Raw genomic sequence first — 20741 nt, 5'->3', positions numbered from 1 at the left:
GTTTAGTACTTTCTCAATAGCTGGTTGAACTGATTCATTCATATGGCTATAGTGCCCATTAGTGCAGAAGGTAGGAATATGCACTTCTGGGTGAAGAGGTCAGCAGAACCCTTGCAGACCTGATTTAAACTAAGCTTTCACTTGAGTTTTGCTTGCAAGCCAAAGTAGTGGTCAGAAAGTGGGCAAAAAGCAAGAAAGATAAGATAAATCAACATAAAATCAGCACATATGTTATGTGCTGTCTTCTCAGCAACAGTGACCCAAACCAAACAGCATTAGCAGTAGGTCCTAAGGGGCCATGTTCTTAGGGAAGTCTTGATAGAGTGTCTGTGAAGCTCCAGCAAAAGTCTGGCTGCAGTGACAGCATGTAAGAGAAAACTTCTCTCCAGCAAGCATAAACTAGTGTCCCTTTCGCATGGTGCAAAGACCTGAGACCTCTCAATTTCAGCCAAAAAGAGGAGTTTAATGGCAAAACCAACTTCTCTGCCTGCTATTATTCCATTGTCAGTGAAAGGCAGCTTTACTGTGCATTTGTCAGAACACATAGCAATTAAACATTAAAATTTATCCATCTTTCTCTAAGTCCCTTTTCTCTCCTTTGACCACCTAAACTTGCAGTTGATACAGAACCAGTTACTGACTTACAACAGTGGACATACATCCACAATAAATCCTTTCTAGAATGTTCATTCGTATAACTGAACTCTGAAGGAAACAAGTAACTTGTAAAGTATCAGCAAGAATATATCCATGTTTCCCAAGTGAATAAAAAAAGAATCAGGATGAAGCATAAGACTTCTTGGCCAAAACATAGCCAGAAATACTTAGCACCTCAGTGTGATACTTGAAATTTGTTATTAAGCATGATTATTGTAATGTTAACTTAATACAGATTTGTAATGAGATTTTAAGTGTTTGTTCTTATCATCTTGCAACCATGTGATAAAAGCATTCAGTAAATGGGCTACTTATTCTGTTTTCTGTTATTTAAAGAAAAATCCCCAAGCCAGATGCATTATTTCATATGATTTATTATGTTGTGCCACTGTGATTTGCCAAACTAACAATTCCTTCGTTGCATGTTGAACCTGTCTTTTGTTAAACACCAGCTTTTGCCTGGCTACTTTCCACCATACTGTTTTTGTTAATTCTGTCCTTGGTCTGCTTCTTTTGTTGTTTGTTTTCTGTGCCTTCATTCTCAAAATGTCTTTAAGGCACTGCATTTACCTGCTGAAATAGAGTTATTCATCTTCTAAAGCCCGTAGTATTCCCCAAGTCTGTCTATTTTTCCTCATCTTCAGTGTTCCTCTGATTTAACTGTTCCATTTTGTTTTGACTTTTGATTATCCCAGGGTCCGATTGGTATGGATGGAAAGCTGGTAGGTGATTTGTTCAAAACCAGTGTAATTTAGGTCTTGCACATATTTCCTCTTTGCTTTCTTAATTACTCATGCTAGAATGTGTATTAATTACATATTGGCTTCCTTTGGCATAACTTATTTTCACCTCAGGAGCATAGATTTTTAACAGGGTGCTAAAGAGCCACTTCAGTCTTTTGTGTCTATCCAAGGAAATGGAAGTCAGCCATGCTATTCCTGTTTTCTCACCATTTTCTGCCTAGATTAAATTGGAAGGCAGATGTTCCTACTTGGGTGCTCTGTCCAGAGAATACAAGGGTAGTTTCCTGGTACCTTTCAAAGAGCAGGCTATTATTTCTGACCATGTATCTGTGACTCTTGATGGTTTCCTTTTTCTTCATTTTTGTGTCTTAATTTCTCTGTCCTGATTTCTTGGCTGATTAGATATGAATAGCCTTTTATCTCAGTTTAAATGCATTCATACACTATCCTGGATATTGTCTGGGGAGATGATACTTGAATTAAGGCAGAAATAACCTTTAGTTTTATACAGTGCATTTGTGAATGTATTTGTGTATGTATTTGTATATCTATCTATTTGGGTCTATGAGCCAGAAAGTTTATGTTCCCAGCTTTTTAAAGGTGAAAATAATGTAAAAGATGTGAAAATCCAGTTTCTGTGATTTCTCATACTATTGGTTTTGCTTCCTCTCTTTTTCTCCTTTTCCAGGACAGGTCTTTTCTCCGATACCCTCAAAACATCTTTTCTGTCCTTCATCTACTACAAGCCTCATTTCCTTTGCACGCTCAACTTGTTAACTTGCAGTGTGAGCTTCCATTTTCTTCCCTTAAGACTTTTTTTCGTGCTCCTTGAGGTATCTTTCCACTGCTAAGTAACTTTTCTGCAGTGTTTGCAGCCTCCAGTCAATAAGCTTTTTCTTTAATCTCCTCTTTTAGCAGATTGATAGTTTACCTGTTGACTTCAAGTAGACCTGGCTTCACCATACATCTTTTCTTTTTCTTTTAGTATCATTTACATATCAGCAGCTAATATTAGGTTAAATTGCTAGAAAGCATTAACTGTCAACCATTGAAGACCTTCAGTCATGGTAATTAGAATAGGCTGCCAACCTTGATCCCTTTTTCTCCTTCAAAATAACACATTAATTAGGAAACAAGAATATAAAAGGGAAAATTAGTCTAAGGATTTTGCTGAAACCATGACATATTATGCATCTATACCCACTATAGTAATTCAGATTAACAATAAATAAGTAAGCGGCAAACAGTAATAGGTAATCAGATGCATGAGCAATGATCCAGAGATTCAAAGCAGCATACACTAACACACCTGATTAGTTATTGTTGTTGTGACTGGTCTGTACATGCATGCAAAGAGCAGTAGTCAGTTGTTATTTACAATCAATGAATCAATTTTACAGTTCATACATATGAATAAAGAGGTATTTATTAGAAAAAAATCAGAGTAATGCTGACTTTTCAGTTTTGAAGAATGTCTTCACACTTTTTGTTATCTAAAATTTAGAGAAATACTTCCAGCTAAAACATTTTAATCCACAAGTAACATGCAATGGGAACAATTTGTGCAGGAATAAACCAGGGTGATTTCAGTCATCCCGGAGTCCTTTTGGAAGCACGGGCATATTAATTGAGATTGATCTTGTTAAATGAGTTGCAATATCAGATTGTATTCATGTTAAAGTGTTTTTTAATGAACACAAAATTAAATCGCAGAGCTTTATTGTAAAAGAAGATCAGTATCGTGATGCCTTTTTCTACCTGTACCTTTGTAAGCAGAGCACATGAATTTCATAATATAGTGCCTGCTGCATCCTCTGATTAGTGTCACTTACTGGATCATTAGTGAGAAGAGAAAATTGTACTGTAACTGCAGTAGCTAGTCACGCAAGGAGCATCTAAGAGCATGCAAAAACATTGAAGGATTAGAAAGAACTGAAAAAAAAAAACAACAACCAGAAAATAACTACCTTTGCTAAGGCAAAGTTCCTTCCATACTCAAGGAGCTTATAGCCAACAGGATAAAAAATTCCTGCTATGGCTACTTTTGTATTCAACATCTACATTTACAGTTAAGTGCAGGATGATTACACTGTTGGTAGCACATGTTAACTAAGAGTAATGCAACTGTTACATTCCCCATTATTTTACAGAGTTCTGTGTCACAATGAAAAACAATTGTCCTATAAAACTTCAGTTTCTAGCTTTCCCCTCTCTGTATTGCAGATATGATGTAAAAGTAATTATAAATGCACAATGACAGAAAGGCAAACTGGTAATGATGTTGAGACAGAGTAAAAAAAACACTTTCATGGGAGCATGATTCCATCTCTGACGTTCAATCTAGGCTATGTTTGTGTTATATGTGTACTTCCTTTATATCATACATATGGCATGTACCATATGGACACTTAGTAGTCTATACATCTAAATTAGGTTAAAGAAAAAAAGTGCGGTTTTGAAATCTTTTTCTTTAAACATAGACGTACTCTGTTTATATGCTTTCTACTGCTTTAAATCAACATTTTATTGAAGCATTTTGGTAATTTCATACTCCAGGTTGGGTTTTGTTTTTTTTTTGTTTTTTTTTGTTTTTTTAATCTATGTCTTAGAGACATTTTTTAATGGTTTGGTCAAAATTGCAACTTTAGATATATTTGTGAGACAAATGTTTTGTGAGTTTGTCTGTAAAAGTCTGTATGCATAGGTCTCAGTTTAGTTAATTTATACAAATTTATTGTACCAGCTGTCCAGTACTGCATAAATAAGCAATTCCTGAGGATTTTAGGATCAGATATAGCATATAATAGCTTAAAACCTGCTAGGATGGGAAGACTGAGATAAAGGCTGAGCGCTGAGCATATACCAATATCTAGTTGTATTCATTAATCCAGTGTGATGTGCAACTTCATAGAATTGATCAGTCTAGAAAACAGTAGTTCATATTAGAATTAGCAAAGTGCAGCCAGTGCTTATTTTTGTCTGCAAACCTCTATAGTGTAATGTTGTTGTAAGGGACTAGTATAAAACTACAGTAGCTCAGCAAGGAGTGCTTTTAGGCTGCCTTCAGTGTAAGGATTAGGTAACCACAGTAAATCTGTGTTTTACTATGATTTCTCTGTACAAAATTTCTAATATTTTTATATTAAAAAATTAAATTTTGCATGTGAATTAAGACATGCTTTTAGTTAAGTACAAAAAATCTTACAAGTTACTAAAAAAAGCATTTATCTTCAGATGCCCCCACCCTTCTTCTTTAAAATCACACAGAATCACAGAATGATTGAAGTTGGAAGATATCTCTGGAGGTCACCTGGTCTACCCTCTCTACTCAAGCAGACCCATCTATGGCAGGTTGCCCAGGATCATGTCCAGACAGCTTTTGAATATTTCCAAGGTTGCCTCCCTGGGCAACCTGTACTAGTGATGGGTAACCAAAGTGTTTCCTGATGTTCAAATGGAAAAGTTTCAACTCTGTGTGTCAGTACCTTCTGGCTAAAGTGACAAGGTTTTATGAGATTTCCAGGAAGTCTGCATGCTCAGTTTCTTTCAACAAAAACGTAGTTTCACTTCAGCTGAAATATTATTGGTGTCATAAAACACCGGAAGGCAAGCTAGCCCTATTAGTTTTAAGAAATTCTGTCTTTATAGCGAGAAATATACGAATACACAAATACAAATCTGTTTTATAATGTCTTGTAGAGCTGATTGTCTGGGTGGTTGTAGTCCATAGTCACAGCTTTTATATCACTTTGTTACACATTTGGGTTTTTTTCATTTGCTTCATGCAAATACAGCAGAATGAGAGGGCTAGAATAAGTGATGACTTTCACTGGCTTTCCTAGACTAGGGGCCTCAGTCATAGGAAATCTGCTCTGTAAGGACTTGCAGCAACAAGAGATACATACAACTCTTTAGTGGGCAAGGGTGCTCCTCCATTTGTCCAGGGTAGTCCAAAGGTGATGTCGGTAAATTATGGAGAGGAAATGTATCTGTTAACTCTTGGGGTGACTGACAAGGGTTCATCTACTCCTGATATGCTGGCTTAAATATTGGTGAAATACTTGGCTAAAACTGTGGTGCTTGCAACGAGAACAAAAAGTTTGGCCAGCAGCGTGTTCCTTCACTTTTTAGAGTTTATTCATTTGATAGACAGCAGTTAGCACCTCCTTGAAACATGGAGATGTTGAAACATAGAATGGTTAGTGTTGGAAAGGACCTTAAGATCATCTAGTTCCATTCCTCCTGCCATGGGCAGGGGTCATCTCCCACTAGACCAGGTTGTTTCTAAATCAGTTCAGTATCTGTAGATCCTTTCTTACTTGAGAATGATTAAATTAGGTCTTTCTTAATTGGTCTATAATCTAAACAATTAAGTTTCTCAAATGTAAGTTTAATGATGTGTTATTGTAATTTAATTCTGGAATGACTTAATTGCAAGAAAGCTCATCAGATTGATTTAAACCATTCAAATTCAATATAGATATAGGAGTCAATATAGATTTAAGAGTCTGAGTTCAGTACAGTTATTGGATTATTTTATCTCCTCATTAGAGAGTACTGTGACTATTTGCTACTATTTAAGGAATTAATCCTTGTCATAACTTTTCATAACCTTATCTTTTCCTTTTTTTCAGGGTCAACCTGGTCCTCAAGTAAGTGCCATCTTATTTTCCTACAAAGTTAGAGCTAAACACAGAGCCCACTAAACTCAGGCCATCTACAAAGTATTTTAATGGATTTATTTAAAAACTACTGTAGTAAGCTAGAAACCATTGCATAATTCAGTAAGGCAAATATTTCCCAAGAAAGAAACATAGGCCTCCCCCTAGGGTTGTCTGAGTTCCCTCAGCTGTTTGACCAGACGGTGGGGTTAACAATGTTATACTGTGAATAAAGCAAATCTCTTAACTATGGCTTGAAACTTTGCCACCTAACTTTAAAGCAAGATAAAATAACTTAGCAAATGTGTAGCAAATGTAATACTTCAACTGCTTATTAATCACACGCTAATAAAGTTGTTATAATCCAGGCAGCCCTCAGTTATTTTAAATATTGCACTGCTTGCTATTTTGATTAATTATATATACTGCTTTGAATTTGTTCTGCTTTATTTAAGAATAGTAGAACTTTGTGTTGTGAGCTGGAATTGAAAATGTGAAAATCTGGGGATCTAACTTCAGTTTTAAGGTAGAAATAGAACAGCAGAAGGGAAGGGTTAGGTATAGCAAAAGTTATACACAAAGTTTTTGAGCCAAAGAATGGCATGGGAATGTGGAAGAGCAAGGGGGGAAAGAAATAAAACAAAAGCCAATACCAACGCCAAACTTAGTTAAATCAGTTGAAAAACTCTACCTTTTTACATATTAAATATGCATTATGAAAAATAAACTCTGGTAACTCTGATCTCTGGTGCCATCTTAGCACAAGTATGTTACCTGAAACAGGATTTTTGTCAGTGCCTTTTGTATTTCAAAATCATGTTTGCAAGTCAAAGCTTTACAGCCTCATTGACTGATAATTTTTTTAAGTTACAATTTTCTTTATAGGAAGCAAACTTGGGGGGGGGGTATTTGTTTCTGATTATAATTTTCTGCTGAAAGACAGTTCTGTTACAGACTCTCATCCCACTCAGTTTGATTGCCTAGTACCCTTGCAGTGCCAGCCTCTACTTAATAGTATTACAGAGGTAGGCAGTATGATATTGGAAATGTCCACCCACCACAGCACTTATATTTCATAGCAGGCTTTCAATGTATGGCCTATACAAAGTTCTTCAGCCTCTGTGCTGCTGGCAGTCAATGAGGAGATTGTAATTCTGTGTGGCACTCTTGCTCTGAACAAGCTCTGTTGAGGACCTGAGGCTGTTACTTGAACCTGTGGGCTGCCCTTTAGTTGATGTTGACTTGTGCTGCCACCCATGTCTTTTTCCTCTGGGTTTAGACCCCCACATTTCAATTGCTTGGAGTGTCTCTTGTTTAATGCTTGTAAAAAGCCTCTCAGTCCTCGGAGCTTATATCTCTACATGAAATGCCCTGAGGTAGCTGTAGGCAAAGAACCACAGTGGAAATGACAGCAGTCAGTGCTGTTCCAAGGGCAGATAAACAATCTGGTCATGATTGTAAGAGAAATGTGCAAACCATAGGAAAAACTCTCTAACTCATCTCCCACCATTTTGTAACTTCTCTGTGTCCCAAATGATTATACAGAAAACGGGTACAAGGTACTAGGACCCACAGGACTTAGGATGAGAATTCTTACACCCTAACTTCAGTAGTTTCTCCTAGTGGAAATGCTCATCTTTGTGTCATTGCCATTCTTCTGAGTATCACTTATCATTATTCTTAATACTGGCTGTTCCTCCTTTTCAGCTCAAGATGCTGTTATTGTGGCAGGAATATACCTATGTACTCAGTCATTTTGACTGGCTGGTTGAGCCCCTGAATAATACTTACAAAGGCACTGATGGGGAAGTCATAACAGCATGAAACAGTGTGCAGCTTTAGATCAAGATGTCTCAGCCAAGGAGCCTGTGTGTAGGTGTTGACATGTGAAGTGTCTTAGCACTCCTTGCAGCCATTGAGTCAATACTCAGTTCATCTAGAGGCCTCTTCAGCTCATTGTAAACTCCTAGGGCTCCATTACATTGCCTGCATACTGGTGTTTATTGCTGCATGAGATGATCCAGGGTCTTCAGCCTAGCTTCTGGTTGTTGTATGTACAAGGGAGAGCCTGTTGGATCGTTGTTGTACTTGTCAGTCATGGGCGGCTGTTTTGGATAACTAGGGAACCTCTCACGTGACATTAGTTGTACACATTCATGACTCTTAATTCCAGATTTTGATTATAGGCAGCTACTGAATCAAATAACAATTCTGCTGAGTTGCTTTCTAGCCTGTTGATGTCTACATGTCCTAGGCAGCTACACGTAGGCTGTACATTTAGATGTGGTTCCTCTTAAGCTGAAGCCCAGATCCAGATGAGATGGCACTTTTAAAATGTTGAAAGCTGTGGCTGAAAAATCTTGAGACTGTATTTCTAAAGTGCCAATAGAAAGCAGAATGTGTTCACATTCAGATAAAACAAGTCAATACCCTTCAGTTTCTCATAAAAAATATAAAAATAGAAAATAAAGAACTTCAGGCACCTGGGATTGTCAGTAATTTTCCCAGTCTTACTTGTGTCCATGTGAAATCCAAAATGAAAGGTATTGGTCGGTTTGGTTAGTGAGTAAAGGCTTCCTGCTTTCAAAGATCAGGATTGCTGTGCTGACAAAAGCAGCACTTAGAAAGTTTTTGATGTCATAGCTATGTAAGTCCAAAGTGAGATCAAAGATAAATTTTAATGCTTTTCATACTTAGTGTTTTATTAACACCTATTCTTTTTTGCTATGGTTTTCAAAAAGTAATTCACCCAATACATACATAATTACTGGGTTCAAATATAAATTCATAACAGATCAGTAACACCTCCTATCTTTTTATCTTTAAATTTTTAATGCTTTTCCTCAAAAATATATTGCAAAAGATAATTTTGCTTCTTATTTTCTTAAGTAAAAAGAAGCTTTATTACAACTCACAAGCTTATTTTCTTTAGAAAAATCTCATGGTTCTGTTGTATCTCTGAAAGATAAAGACCACAATCAATAGCTAAATTTCTAGAAAAACCTTTAAAAAATAAAGTACTTTCTTATGATTTTAGTTATCTCTTAGAAAGAAAGCTACTTTAAATACCATGTAAACTGAGTTCCTTTGTAGAAGAGCAAGTAATAAAAATCTTAATTTTTCTGCTGCAACTTAAATGCTGCATTTTGAGTGACCTCAAAGAGTACCTGCTTTCTTTTGTTTGGAATTTAAATATGTATTTAGATTAACCTGAACTCCAAAGGTTAACTTTGCCAATAAATCTATACAACCAGATTTTGCCCATACATCTCCTGTTTAAAAAAATAATGGAAGTATTCATGTTTGTCAAAGAACAGACTTTAGCTTCTAGTCTAAAGTAAATTCTGTATGGAATGTACTATCTGGGTATAGAGAGAAAGCTTGTTATTTTTAACTTTTTGTTGCTTAGAAGTAAAACTCATATAAACATTAGAAAACAGGGCAGTTAGTATTATGGTGAAGGAAGATAAAATGAGCCTTTACAAAAGCCTACTGAGCTAAAACTGCTAACAACTATAAATGTGAGGATGGGTGGTGTTTTGGTGTGACTTTGTCTCAGGCAGCCAACTCTTTTCTTCTTTGTGGCACCATCTTCTCCCTGGTCTGTCTCTGGTGTAACATACTTTTTCTCTTTTATGGCAGCATACATGATCTGTGTGGGACTTTGAGATACAGGATCCCCACAGATGCTTTTCCCTTCTCTTTGGCAGCCATTCAAATCTGCATTAGAAATTGACAAAATACTAAGGATTGATACTTGTTTTAATGAGATTCTTGTTTTCCTGTATGTGATATGTCTCTGGAAGTGATGCTGTCTTATTCTGAAGTTTTCTAGTGTTGTGTGCATGATAAAGGGTTACCATAGCAATTCTGGTGACAAATATATGTGTGTCTTTTTCACCATTGACCTTCAGGGTGACTGGAGTATTTTTACTTCTGGATTGCAGAGATTCTGATTCACGGTTATACAGGCTCTGGTTCTCTCAACAGAGCTGGTGGGAACCAATTTAAATCTTAGCTTTCTGGTTTTTGTCAATGATTGAGAAAAACAGTCAGTAGGATATAGGACATAGTTTTGAGCTGTTTTAGATGGCAGCAGTGTACATAAGAGATTTGTTTATCAGTTCCTAGAAAAGAGTGTGATGATAGGGAGAATACTAGGCCTCAGGAAAGAGCTGAGTATTTGACAGCAGGATGAATGGGAAGGGGTTGTCTAAATAAAATGTATTTTAAGTCCTCATGAGTTTCCCTTTCAGCTTTGGTAGTTTGGACAGGCAGCTGCATTCCAAGATCTGTTTAATATTCCTCTCAGCACATGCTGTTCAGTACTGGGGCAGTTGATAAGGTCAAGTGATCATGTATGTGTTTTGATGGCTATTCAAACCATGGGCAAGGTACATAATATGTGCTATTGACTAACACTGCAAAGTGGTCTCTACCTGTCAGACTGTTGGAGTTGGACATGCTTCTTTTGTTCCGATCTCCATAAATTGAGGTGTAAGCTCAGTGCTCCTTGTTCCTAGCAGTTTGCCTTTAGGATTGCCTCTCTGCTTATGTGGAGAAGGCAAGAAGAATGCTTACGAAGGACAGAATCAGCATAAGGCTGGAGAAATAGTTTATCATCTTGAGATACACAGTAGTTGTATACAGGCCATCAGCTGTTCACACTTTAAAGAATGATGTTGTGGGGTGTTTCTCCTTCTAGCAGCTGATACCTTAAGCTCCTGTGTAAGCTTCTGATCTTACTGAAGGATTGTATGACTCATTTCAATATACATATGCTAGCCTGCTTTTGAGTTATGAGTTGCAGTTCAAATTTTGCTATCAAACTTTAATAGTTTGTTAACAAAAAACAGGTACAGCAACTCAAATTTTTATTTTCTAGGCAAATTTGAAGTGATGTTATCTTTGGTTTTTATATATATGTGTGTGTACACACTTTTTCAAGATGCCATCAGGATATTATTTCCTACTGTCATCAAGTAAAAAAGAAGTAGTTATACCTGTGTAAATGCAAATAAGATTAGGCTTAGCCTATATATTTCTATATAGCAGTAGGAATAAATGTAGTGTCTTTTACAAAATGGTTAGTCTCATCTAATGGCCAGGTAGATATAGGAAGACAGCCAAATACAGTAGTAAAAGTCTGTTTCTTCCTTGAATCTGTGCCAATACCAAATACTTGATCCCACTGCTGCTAATAATAATTTATTTTTAACCATAAGATCAGAAATCTTAACTGAGAGCATCACATAAATAAACAAGCTCATACTAAGTTTCATATGTATTAACAGCCAAAGCTTTACCATTTGCTTACCATTTTTCATCCTTTCTAAAGCTGTAATAGAAATCCTGAATGCTATTGAAATTGTGCAACCTTTTTAGGAAACACTCAGCCCATACTGACTTGTGAACATGAGGAAACAAATGCCATCATTATGGCTTTTCATTCTATGTTAGTTGCCAAACTGAACCACATCAGAGAATGTAGGAGGAGAAATCACGCTTGAAAATTTTTTATTGAGTGATGAGTACATAAATGTTTATGACACAAAAGATGCAAGAAATGTATCTTTCCAGAAGGAGCTAATGTATTTAATTTGTTTTAAAGTATGTTGCTTTCTCAGCTTTGTATGCAATAAAGCAGAAGTTAATTTTGTTAAAAGGAACTGATGACAACAACAATAAGCACTGTTAAAACATAAAACACTTCAGTTTCTCCTGGTAGACATATTTGCATGTGTAAACCAGGGTAGCCATGAATATTAAATGCTGCTATTAGAGGACTCTTTGCTTTGTGAAGAAGAGAACACAGAACTGGAGAATTTAGAGCAAATTGTACCAAGACTAAGGAAGCACCAGACATAATTTAGAAAGGCTGTAAGTTCCAGGCATCAACAAGCAAGATTCTTGTAGCATGGGATATTGTGCTCTGCTTCCAACATGTTTTTCTACTTGTCTTTTTCTACACGTTTGCCAGGATTTTTGAAGGAGCCCCTAATGGCAGATTAATGACTTCCCTACAGTACCCTGCTATGTGAACTTAGTTGGGGATAATCAAACTTGTTAGAACTCTCCATCTAACGTCAGACATTCAAAGCAAAGGACAGGCTCCTACCCAAACTGTGCTACTGTGCTCTTTTACCTGCTCTGATAGGCACGATTTTGAGTTACAATTTCAGTAGCTATCACTGGGTATCTTGTGCTGAAATAGTAAGAGGTTTAAATGTTCCACAGCATTTCCTGAAACTGATAATTTATTTCTGATTTTATTGTCTGATTCAGAAAATTATCAGGTTTGAAATCTGTTAACAATTATCAAATCATTGTAGGTTTTGATTTTCTATAAACACAAAAATAAGAATATTTATTGTACAGAATTCTGTGGAAAGGGCTCTTCATGCAAGGTAATGTCAGCTCTGGGTGCTTTTATGAAATAAATTCAAATTTATTTTATGAAATAAATTATGGAGACAGCTGCTACTAAACCTGAAGATCTCCCTCCAGGGTGGCTGTGCGCAATAGATGGAGAAAGCTTGGAAGAGGGGTTCTTGGAACAGTTTTTTTGGCCCAAAACTTTCAGGAGTTGATTCCCTCATTTAATGGTTCACATAGTGACCATTTATGGTGTTGTCACTCGGAGAACCCAAGTCCTAGGATAAACATCCACCCCAATATATAAAACTACTAATACATAAAACTCTAGAGGAAAACAAGAAGGACAGCTTTCTGTTTGTAGAGTGTTGCCAACTTTGTGTTGGTATCATTAATTTCTGAAAAGAATTGGTTTCCTTTCAATAAAATAAACATGAAGGTCTGATTCACTCATTACATATGCTAGCGTAAATGTTATGGGGAATCACACATTAGCATTCCACCTTTTCATCTAGAAATTGCAGCTGTCACCGGGGCATAGATCTTCTAACAGCAAGTGAGGAACTGTGAAGCAAAACTTACTTGTAAGCCTTAATTTGGCATAGCATTGCTTAATTTAACAGAGTACATATGAGTACAAAAAAGCAATGGCATGCCTAGTACTGTGGTTCCACTATGAGATGTACAAACAGTTGTCAAAATATAATTAAGAATTCTGAAATACTTCTTGTATTCCTAAATAATTTATCAAATGACCTTTCCATTTTCTTAATCCTATTCCACAGATGGCAGAAATATTCTAGTGTGTTCTGTGTTTTATTAGGAATTATGTCAAAGCAAAGAATTGCACTGCGTTCAGGAATATTATATAGATTTTACTATCCCGCTGCACATGTTTTTAATTTGATATTAACCTCCTACTGGCTTATTGTTTTTACTTATCCTTATGCTTTATTTCAGCTTTGAATTCCAGTTCAATTTGTTGCAGATCCCAGCAGCTTCACTAGTTTAAAAAAAAACCCAATCATTAAATGAAGTTAAAAAAATGTATACTTCATCAAACATACAGTGACTTAACGATAGTTCTGTGATATCTAAGACCTGAGTCTTTCACAAGGTTTTCACAAAATCGGTTTCCTTGATCACTCTTTGAGTCCAGAGCCCTGGTGACTTTATGTGTTGGGAAGTCCTGCTAATTGGAGAAAACCTGGAGAATTTGGATATCAGGCTGTCAGATAGAAGCTTCAAAATCTGTATTTTCCATTGTAAAGTGTCACTTTTGTCAATTGAGATTTGTCTTTAAGCAACCTTACAAGTAAGTAATTGTGTAAGTAAGCAGAAATGCTTCAGGTTCTTTGTACTGAATTGGTGCTGGCATGAGGAGCTGTAATGATGTGCTGTTCTTTCCTGTAAGTATGAGTCAAGTTTGGCGGAGAGAAAGAAGAAAAAATAGAAAATGCATAGTGTTTTGTGTACTGCCAGTAATGTTATTAATGAGCATGGCATGGAAGTGTCCATTCTGTTTGTGAGCTTTAATCCCAGAATTGTATGGTTAAAACTTTTTGGCTGTCCCTGTAACAGCATAAGAGTTCCTAATAATCTTTTATTGCTGAGATCCATCAGTAACATACAAGAGTTGTGAGCTGCTGAGAAACATGTAAGAGTCACGTATTTTCAGAAATACAATCCAGTTATATTGCACAGTATGTCTGTTAGTGATCATTTGCCAAAAAGAATGACTATCCATTTAAGTATACATATATACATATGTGTGTAATTTCCCCTGAAGATGTTCTGAATTTTGTAGGCCAAACTATTAGTCTTGAGGAAAAACCTGTTTTGTTTTTAATAAACATTATTTTATCTTAAATTGCTTCCTGTATAAAGATGTTGCCAGCCTTAAAGGTTACAAAAATATCTTCAGTCATCCCACTTTTATATATGCCTATGTATAAAAGTATGTGTATGTTTGTAGTTGATATAAAAATTCCTCTACATTTATCCAGTGTTTCAACTCAAACTTTTCAAGTCCGAACAGTTCTCAAAATAGATCTATGAAGTAACTCATTGTAGTTTTTCCCTGTTGTAGATGAAGAAATTGAGGAAGATAAATGAAAAATTTAGTTCTTCTACTAACATTTGTTTGTCTTCTTGTACACTATTTTTATGTGCTTTTGTACCCATTGACTTTGATTAATTTAATCTGTGATTAAGGATTGACGCATCCCCATCAAGAGTGGAGTTATGACTTAGAGTGTCAAGTCTTTGCCTCTTTTAGCAATGACTTGTACCTAGGATAGTTTGGAAACATTTGCAGTAACCTAGTACTTACAAGTTGCCTGAGATGGATTTGTGCAATGTAGCTTTTAGTATTACTTTGTCAGGCAGTTCTTGTGAAAAGGCTCGTTTGGATACCAATGGGAACCTGAAGTGCGCAGAAACTCTTTAAGGGACTATAGGATGTGAAAGAGGGTGTGAAGGTAAGATTGGGTAAGATTGTCAGAGAGATGTATGTTCATATTTCACTAAAATATGTTTTTCCCAAGCATTGCTATATCCTCAAGTTAAAAAAGTTACCTAGGTTGTGAAATAATTTCATTGCTCTTTATCTGTGGAGGTTATAGTGCAGTCTCAGAAGCCTTTCCCTTGGGCTATATTTTATGTGGCTATGGCTTTATACTAATATTTCACTGAAAAATGTTTCATTTTCTTTTAACCATTCATGATTTAAGTAATCTAACACAGTAACATTTCATAGTAGAATTTGCAGACAACACTAAAAGAATATCTAAATCTTTCTTTGGCATTCTACTGCCTTGAAGGAGCAAATGTATCCAGCAGTGAGTAGTAAAGTTTGGAAAATTAGAAACAGTGTATGTACAGGATGCCGTACTTTTTAAATACTGAATGCAACTTAGGGCACTGCTGCTGAAACACGTGTGGGTTCAGCTCAGTAATGAATAGTAAATGCAAAAATAGTAATTTTTTTTTTCTTGAATTGACTTACTTTTATTTCACTAGCTGCCATGTTTTGAAACTAGTCCTTATTTCAAGTAGATGAACAGAGTTCAGGTATTGCAATCATTTGGTTTTGTGTGGTTATGATATTTTTATAGAGCTGTACGCTATGCAACACCTGTTAATAAAGTACATAAATCTTCTCCTTGACCTAGTTGCCTATCAAGGGAGGATCAGCCTGGTAGATATTTGTATGTTATTTCTCTGCATATTAGTAATAGAGGCAGTCAAGTTGAAAGATCCAGAAGGCTTAGGGAGCTTGGAAGACCATGGGTACTTCTTTTGTAGGTAGTGACTGGCAGTGGTGAATCTTCATTGGTCTGAAATTCTCCTCTTCCCCTGCTTTCTTCCTTTGTCTATTTTCTTCAAGATATTTGAAGTCCAGGCCATCATCCTCATAAAAAATGTTCTTTTAAGTAAAACAAAAAAAGATCATATGAGTAAAGGACACTGTCACGCTGTCATTTCAGCCAAATTATCTACCAGGCTACTAGGTAATCAGAGAGGTACCAGAGGTGCTTGAATTACAGAAGCCACTATTCAAGCTTTAGCTAAAAAATTACTGAAATGCTAGAATGTGAACTACTGTTTCTGAAAACAACAGGAAGTTAACTCCCAGTGAGGAGCTGTTTTCTTGCTAAGCTTCTAGGAATAAATGAGAAAGCTGGCCTCTGGATAAAAATGTACCAAAGGAAGTATAAAAAATATTTAATGGTGTATTTTTTATCTCAAAAATCTGGAAAAAAATATTTATGAGTTTGATTGACAGGAGGTGGAATTTTTTCTTTTCAATTTCTATTGTGTTGGGAAAGAAAGCCAGAATGTACTTCCATGATCCCCGCAGTTTTATAAGCCCTAAATTCCACCAGACTATGTTGGTCTTCCTTTTAAGTCTTTTTCTTATTTTTATTATTGTTTTTCCCAAGTTCTCATTTGATCTGGGAGCTTATTAATTACTTCCATAAAGTAGAACGTTTTGATCAGGTTCAAGGCATCAATACCTTATGCATCTGCTTAGACAGGGGGCCAGAAAGTTACCAGGCTTCTTGAACAAAATAGCTGTATATTTGTACAGTTTGCTTATTGGCTGCTTACTGGTACAGTCCTCGTGGATGAATGCAGACAAATCCTCTGGAGCAGTACTGTGCCATTGTTATTCTAATAAATAGGGATAATTGGAAGTTTAAAAAGAGACAGTTGTTTTTTATCATTTCTTTCATATCCCCTTTAATGTTCAATACAAAATAAAAGGTGTGAAGTCTGTGGCAATAAAAATCTGTTTAGAGCTATAACTTCTTTGCTGCTTCAGTAGTTTGACACAACAATAAATGCAGCTCTTCTATGGAAAAAGTGAAGCAATCTACCTTGAAAACTCTTTGCACTCTAGTTTTTGTTTTTTTTTTTTAATGTAAAATTTTGAAAGCAGCCCTTCATTCTTTGTCTTCCAAACATGCTTTTTATAATTGTTTAATTCATTGCTCCTTGAATTTTTCTGGCATCATTTCTGTTGACTGAATTGAATATTTATTAATGAAAGTAGAACTCTAGTCAACGGCACTTTCTCTTCTTACCACATCTTATGAAATAATAAATCCTACCAAGAACCCTATGACTTATAAGAAACATAAGTTTTGTCTATTCCATACCTACCATGTTATAAATTATTTTTTCTGTCACTCATGACAACTACTGCTGTCAGTGCTAATACAGAAATACAGTTGTTTTTAAATTCTGCCAGTTTACACATGCAACACATCTGAAGACATGGACTTATACATATTCCTGTTGGAGAGGATAAGAGGGATACATAAATAATCTGCTGCATAGTAGTCTAGTATAGAATGGAGTGGGACTCCAAGTATTTATTCTTAAAGCAGCAAAAGGAAGAAGAAGTACTAGGGAGGTTTTGTGAATGTAAAGGAGTACAGAACAGCCTACCTGAGATACGGAGTTTGAGGAGTTAATCTCAGTCATGCTCTACATTTTAGCAGGTCAAGTTGTGATAGGACAAGGGATAATTTTAAAACTAAAAGAAGGTAGAGTTAGACAATATAAGGAAGAAATTTTTTTACAATGAGGGTGGTGAAACACTGGAACAGATTGCTCAGAGAGATGATAGATGCGCCATCCCTGGAGACATTTAAGGACAGGCTGGATATGTGTCTGAGCAACCTGATCTAATTAAAATGTCCCTGCTTATTGCAAGGAGGGGTTGGACTAGATGACCCTGAAAGGTCTCTTCCAACCCAAACTATTCTATAAACCTAAGACAGCATGTGATGCTTTTTTTGAGTCTCAGGTGGACATGTAATGAGACAGGGATCTGCTGGAAGGATGGATGGAAAAGAAAGAAGCATGAACCAGCCTGTATCAAAAAATTGTCTTATTTTTGGTATGTTTTATAAACCAGGTATTAGACACTGAAACTGGTATTTTGTTACATTGTCCTTAAAAAATATTTAAAAAATCGCAGATTGAACTCTAAAAACTCCTGAGGTTGGTTTGGAAATAGTAAATGTAGGAGTAATAGTAAAAAAGCTCACTGGTCTGTCTGGTTTAGGAGTTTTGTTTCTGCAGGGCACACATCAGTTGTGTTTTCAAATAACTTCCTGCAGTTCTGAGCACTGGCCAAAAGTTTGTGTGTTCCTGTGTTTTTGAGGTAACTAAGATTATGTGTTTGTATCTTCCTTGCACCTATGGTACTACTGAAAACAGAAAATCTGGATGTTTTCTTCTAAAATGAGAGACTTTGCGGCATTAGATTTTCTTATGTCTGTTTTTATGTGCTGTTTTGCATGTTTGGTAGAGTGAGGTTTCCTTTTTGGTGTTTTTCTACAGTATGGTGTCAAAACTCTTAACATCATCAATAAATTTCTGCTTACCTAGCAAGTAGGAGAATAGGAAGGTGCACTGTAGACAGGGCAATTAGGGTTTAGATTCAGGAAATACGTGTATTACAGTGCATTGAGCTGTATGTGGTCGTCAGGAGGCTTTTGACTTTACCAGGAGCCATTTTCTTATGTTTAATAATGTGACAAGTTTTTCTGTCACCATATCTTTGGTCTTACTAGCATACTAATATGCAGCTACTAGATTCACAAGAAACTTAACAGTTGATTCAGATTGTAACTTTTGCTTAAATTCATTCGTGGCAGTAGTAAAGATGATCCTTGATTTGTGATCCATTGCTCAGGCAATAGGTACATAGTCATACTCTCCATACCATGGAATCGTTATAGGAGTATTTGTGTTGAGTTTGTAGGTTTTCAAAGAAAAACATTGTGTTTGTCTGTAGAAGGGGAGAAAAGGTGGGAGGATAGCATTATTGAATAATCAAAGAAACCAAGTATATCAGAGAAAGAAAGAGATCTCCTCTTGCAGGTTCTTGCTCGGACACTGAGCCTTGTGCTTCTTCATGCATACTGAAATAGTCAGCAGTGACCCCTTTGCAGCTTGTGATGCAATCTGCTGATTTTTGTAAGCAATATTACAAAGTTCAAAAAAGCACCCTATCCCAATCCCAGCAAAAGCACTGCATGAGAAATGAATATATAAATTACAGTCTAAATGCTTTATTGATGCATTTTGGGTAGATTGTGTTCTCCTGCCTGAAGCTTATTGAACTTGTCTGATTTATGTGTTGGCATAAATCACTGACTTCTGAATATGGTTGTATGAATTTATGGCAGGATTCACTTACAATTTATTTGTAGATGTGAATGTTAACTGAGTTGTTTATCTAGATTGTTATATATATCAATTTAATGTTTCTCATTACTTCCATTTATGTAATGTTTATTAAGTCAGGCACAATATTGTGTCAAATATTCAGATTTTTTTTTTGTGCCTGAATATTGTAACAAAAACTTGAGACTATAAGGGGAGCAAAGGAAAGATTATTAAGAGTCTTTTGGGTTTTGGGTTGGGGATTTTTTCTTTGTTGAAGTTTTAACCATAAGTCAGTCATATCCCAGGGGAAGAATAAAATATGTAAAATAAAATTTCAGTGGTAGAAGCTCTTCATACTTGCTGGAAATTCTTGTGAGTGCTTTTAAGATTGATGCAAGGTGAGATGTTTGCATTGTAAGCTAGTGTATGCCTATACTGGCTGCAAACATTTCCAAGTTCAGCAAATGCCCAAAACACATTGCTGAGTAGTTCAGGGCTTGCACAGTGAATGCAAGACTAAAGTAAGGATAGGAACTTGGAAATAGTATTGTGTTTCATAATACTCTGTGTAACCTCTTATCTTATGATTCAGCATATCTGATTCTAATATTTTGCGGTCACTATAGGTTAGACTTGGGATTGTTGTTCCAGCAGGAAATTGTAATTTGTGAAAGTCATGAGCCAAATTTCAAAGAAATATAAGGTCAGACTTTTGTAACTGAATACTTTGTTGTTATGTGCTAAAAACACCTCTTAGCCTCAAAATAAACTGTATGAATTGAATTAATTTTGGCAATGTACAGCATGTCATTTAGTTGTGAAAACATGATTAAACTAAGTTGGCAAATTAGTTTCCATTTTGAATTTGTCTGAATGAGATTCAACTGTTTTGCTTTTCTACTTTTCTCAAAAGGGCTGTTATTCCCTTACACTGCCAGCTACACTCTTACTGTGGATGCTATAGTTGCTAGTAGGGATAAATGCATTGTATACTGTTTTATCCCAAATGAAAATGAAGGCTGAACCTTGCAAGCTATATTCAGTCCTCTAGCTGCCAGGTTGCCTTAACTTATGGCTCTTGTGGTTGAATTACAGAAGAGCAGTGGCTGTGTCTAATTGCTTATTATTAACTGTCTTCTGTGGAAGCTGTCTGGTAGGAGTGGCAGATTTTGACACCTCAGGTTCCTTAGGAGCCTTGAAGGTGAATGATCCTACTGGGATCTGGGACTGTCACAGTTCAATTGATTCTGCTTGGTTATCATCTTATGCCACGCATTGGCACATCCTTTTTTTGCAGTAGCATCATACGGGTTGCCTAACATTTCACTGAAAATCTGGATTCCTATGTCCTAACTTTGAAGGCTTCTACAGAACCTAGGAATATTGCTGTTTCTTTGAACTCCTTCCTGAGAATCTCTTACTATTTTCAGTTCTACTATGAAAGATGCTGGGGGAGTTTTGGTGAAATCATGGTAGAAATGCCTGTATTATGGTTAAAGGCAATAGGAATATGGAGAGAACATATCTGTAAGAGAATTCAGATGATTTTGAATGTTTGCAAAACCAGTATAAATCAAACATTGATTTTTTAAGAGGTCCTCTGAACATAACTTTTCCA

At 36.1% G+C, this 20741-nt stretch overlaps 1 protein-coding gene across 1 annotated transcript in view; it reads left to right on the top strand.

The window, feature by feature from the left end:
- Positions 1-20741, top strand: part of COL25A1 (collagen type XXV alpha 1 chain) — a 303851-nt gene that overhangs the window by 179450 nt on the left and 103660 nt on the right. Inside the window, exon 5 of the mRNA XM_034064996.1 lies at positions 6035-6052. Coding sequence (XP_033920887.1) covers positions 6035-6052 — 18 coding nt within the window. The remainder of the gene's footprint in view (positions 1-6034; positions 6053-20741) is intronic.

This window comes from Melopsittacus undulatus, chromosome 7 (genome assembly GCF_012275295.1).
Source record: "Melopsittacus undulatus isolate bMelUnd1 chromosome 7, bMelUnd1.mat.Z, whole genome shotgun sequence".
NCBI lineage: Eukaryota > Metazoa > Chordata > Aves > Psittaciformes > Psittaculidae > Melopsittacus > Melopsittacus undulatus.
Note: the sequence above shows the minus strand (reverse complement) of the source record. Positions and strands in the feature narration are given on the sequence as shown.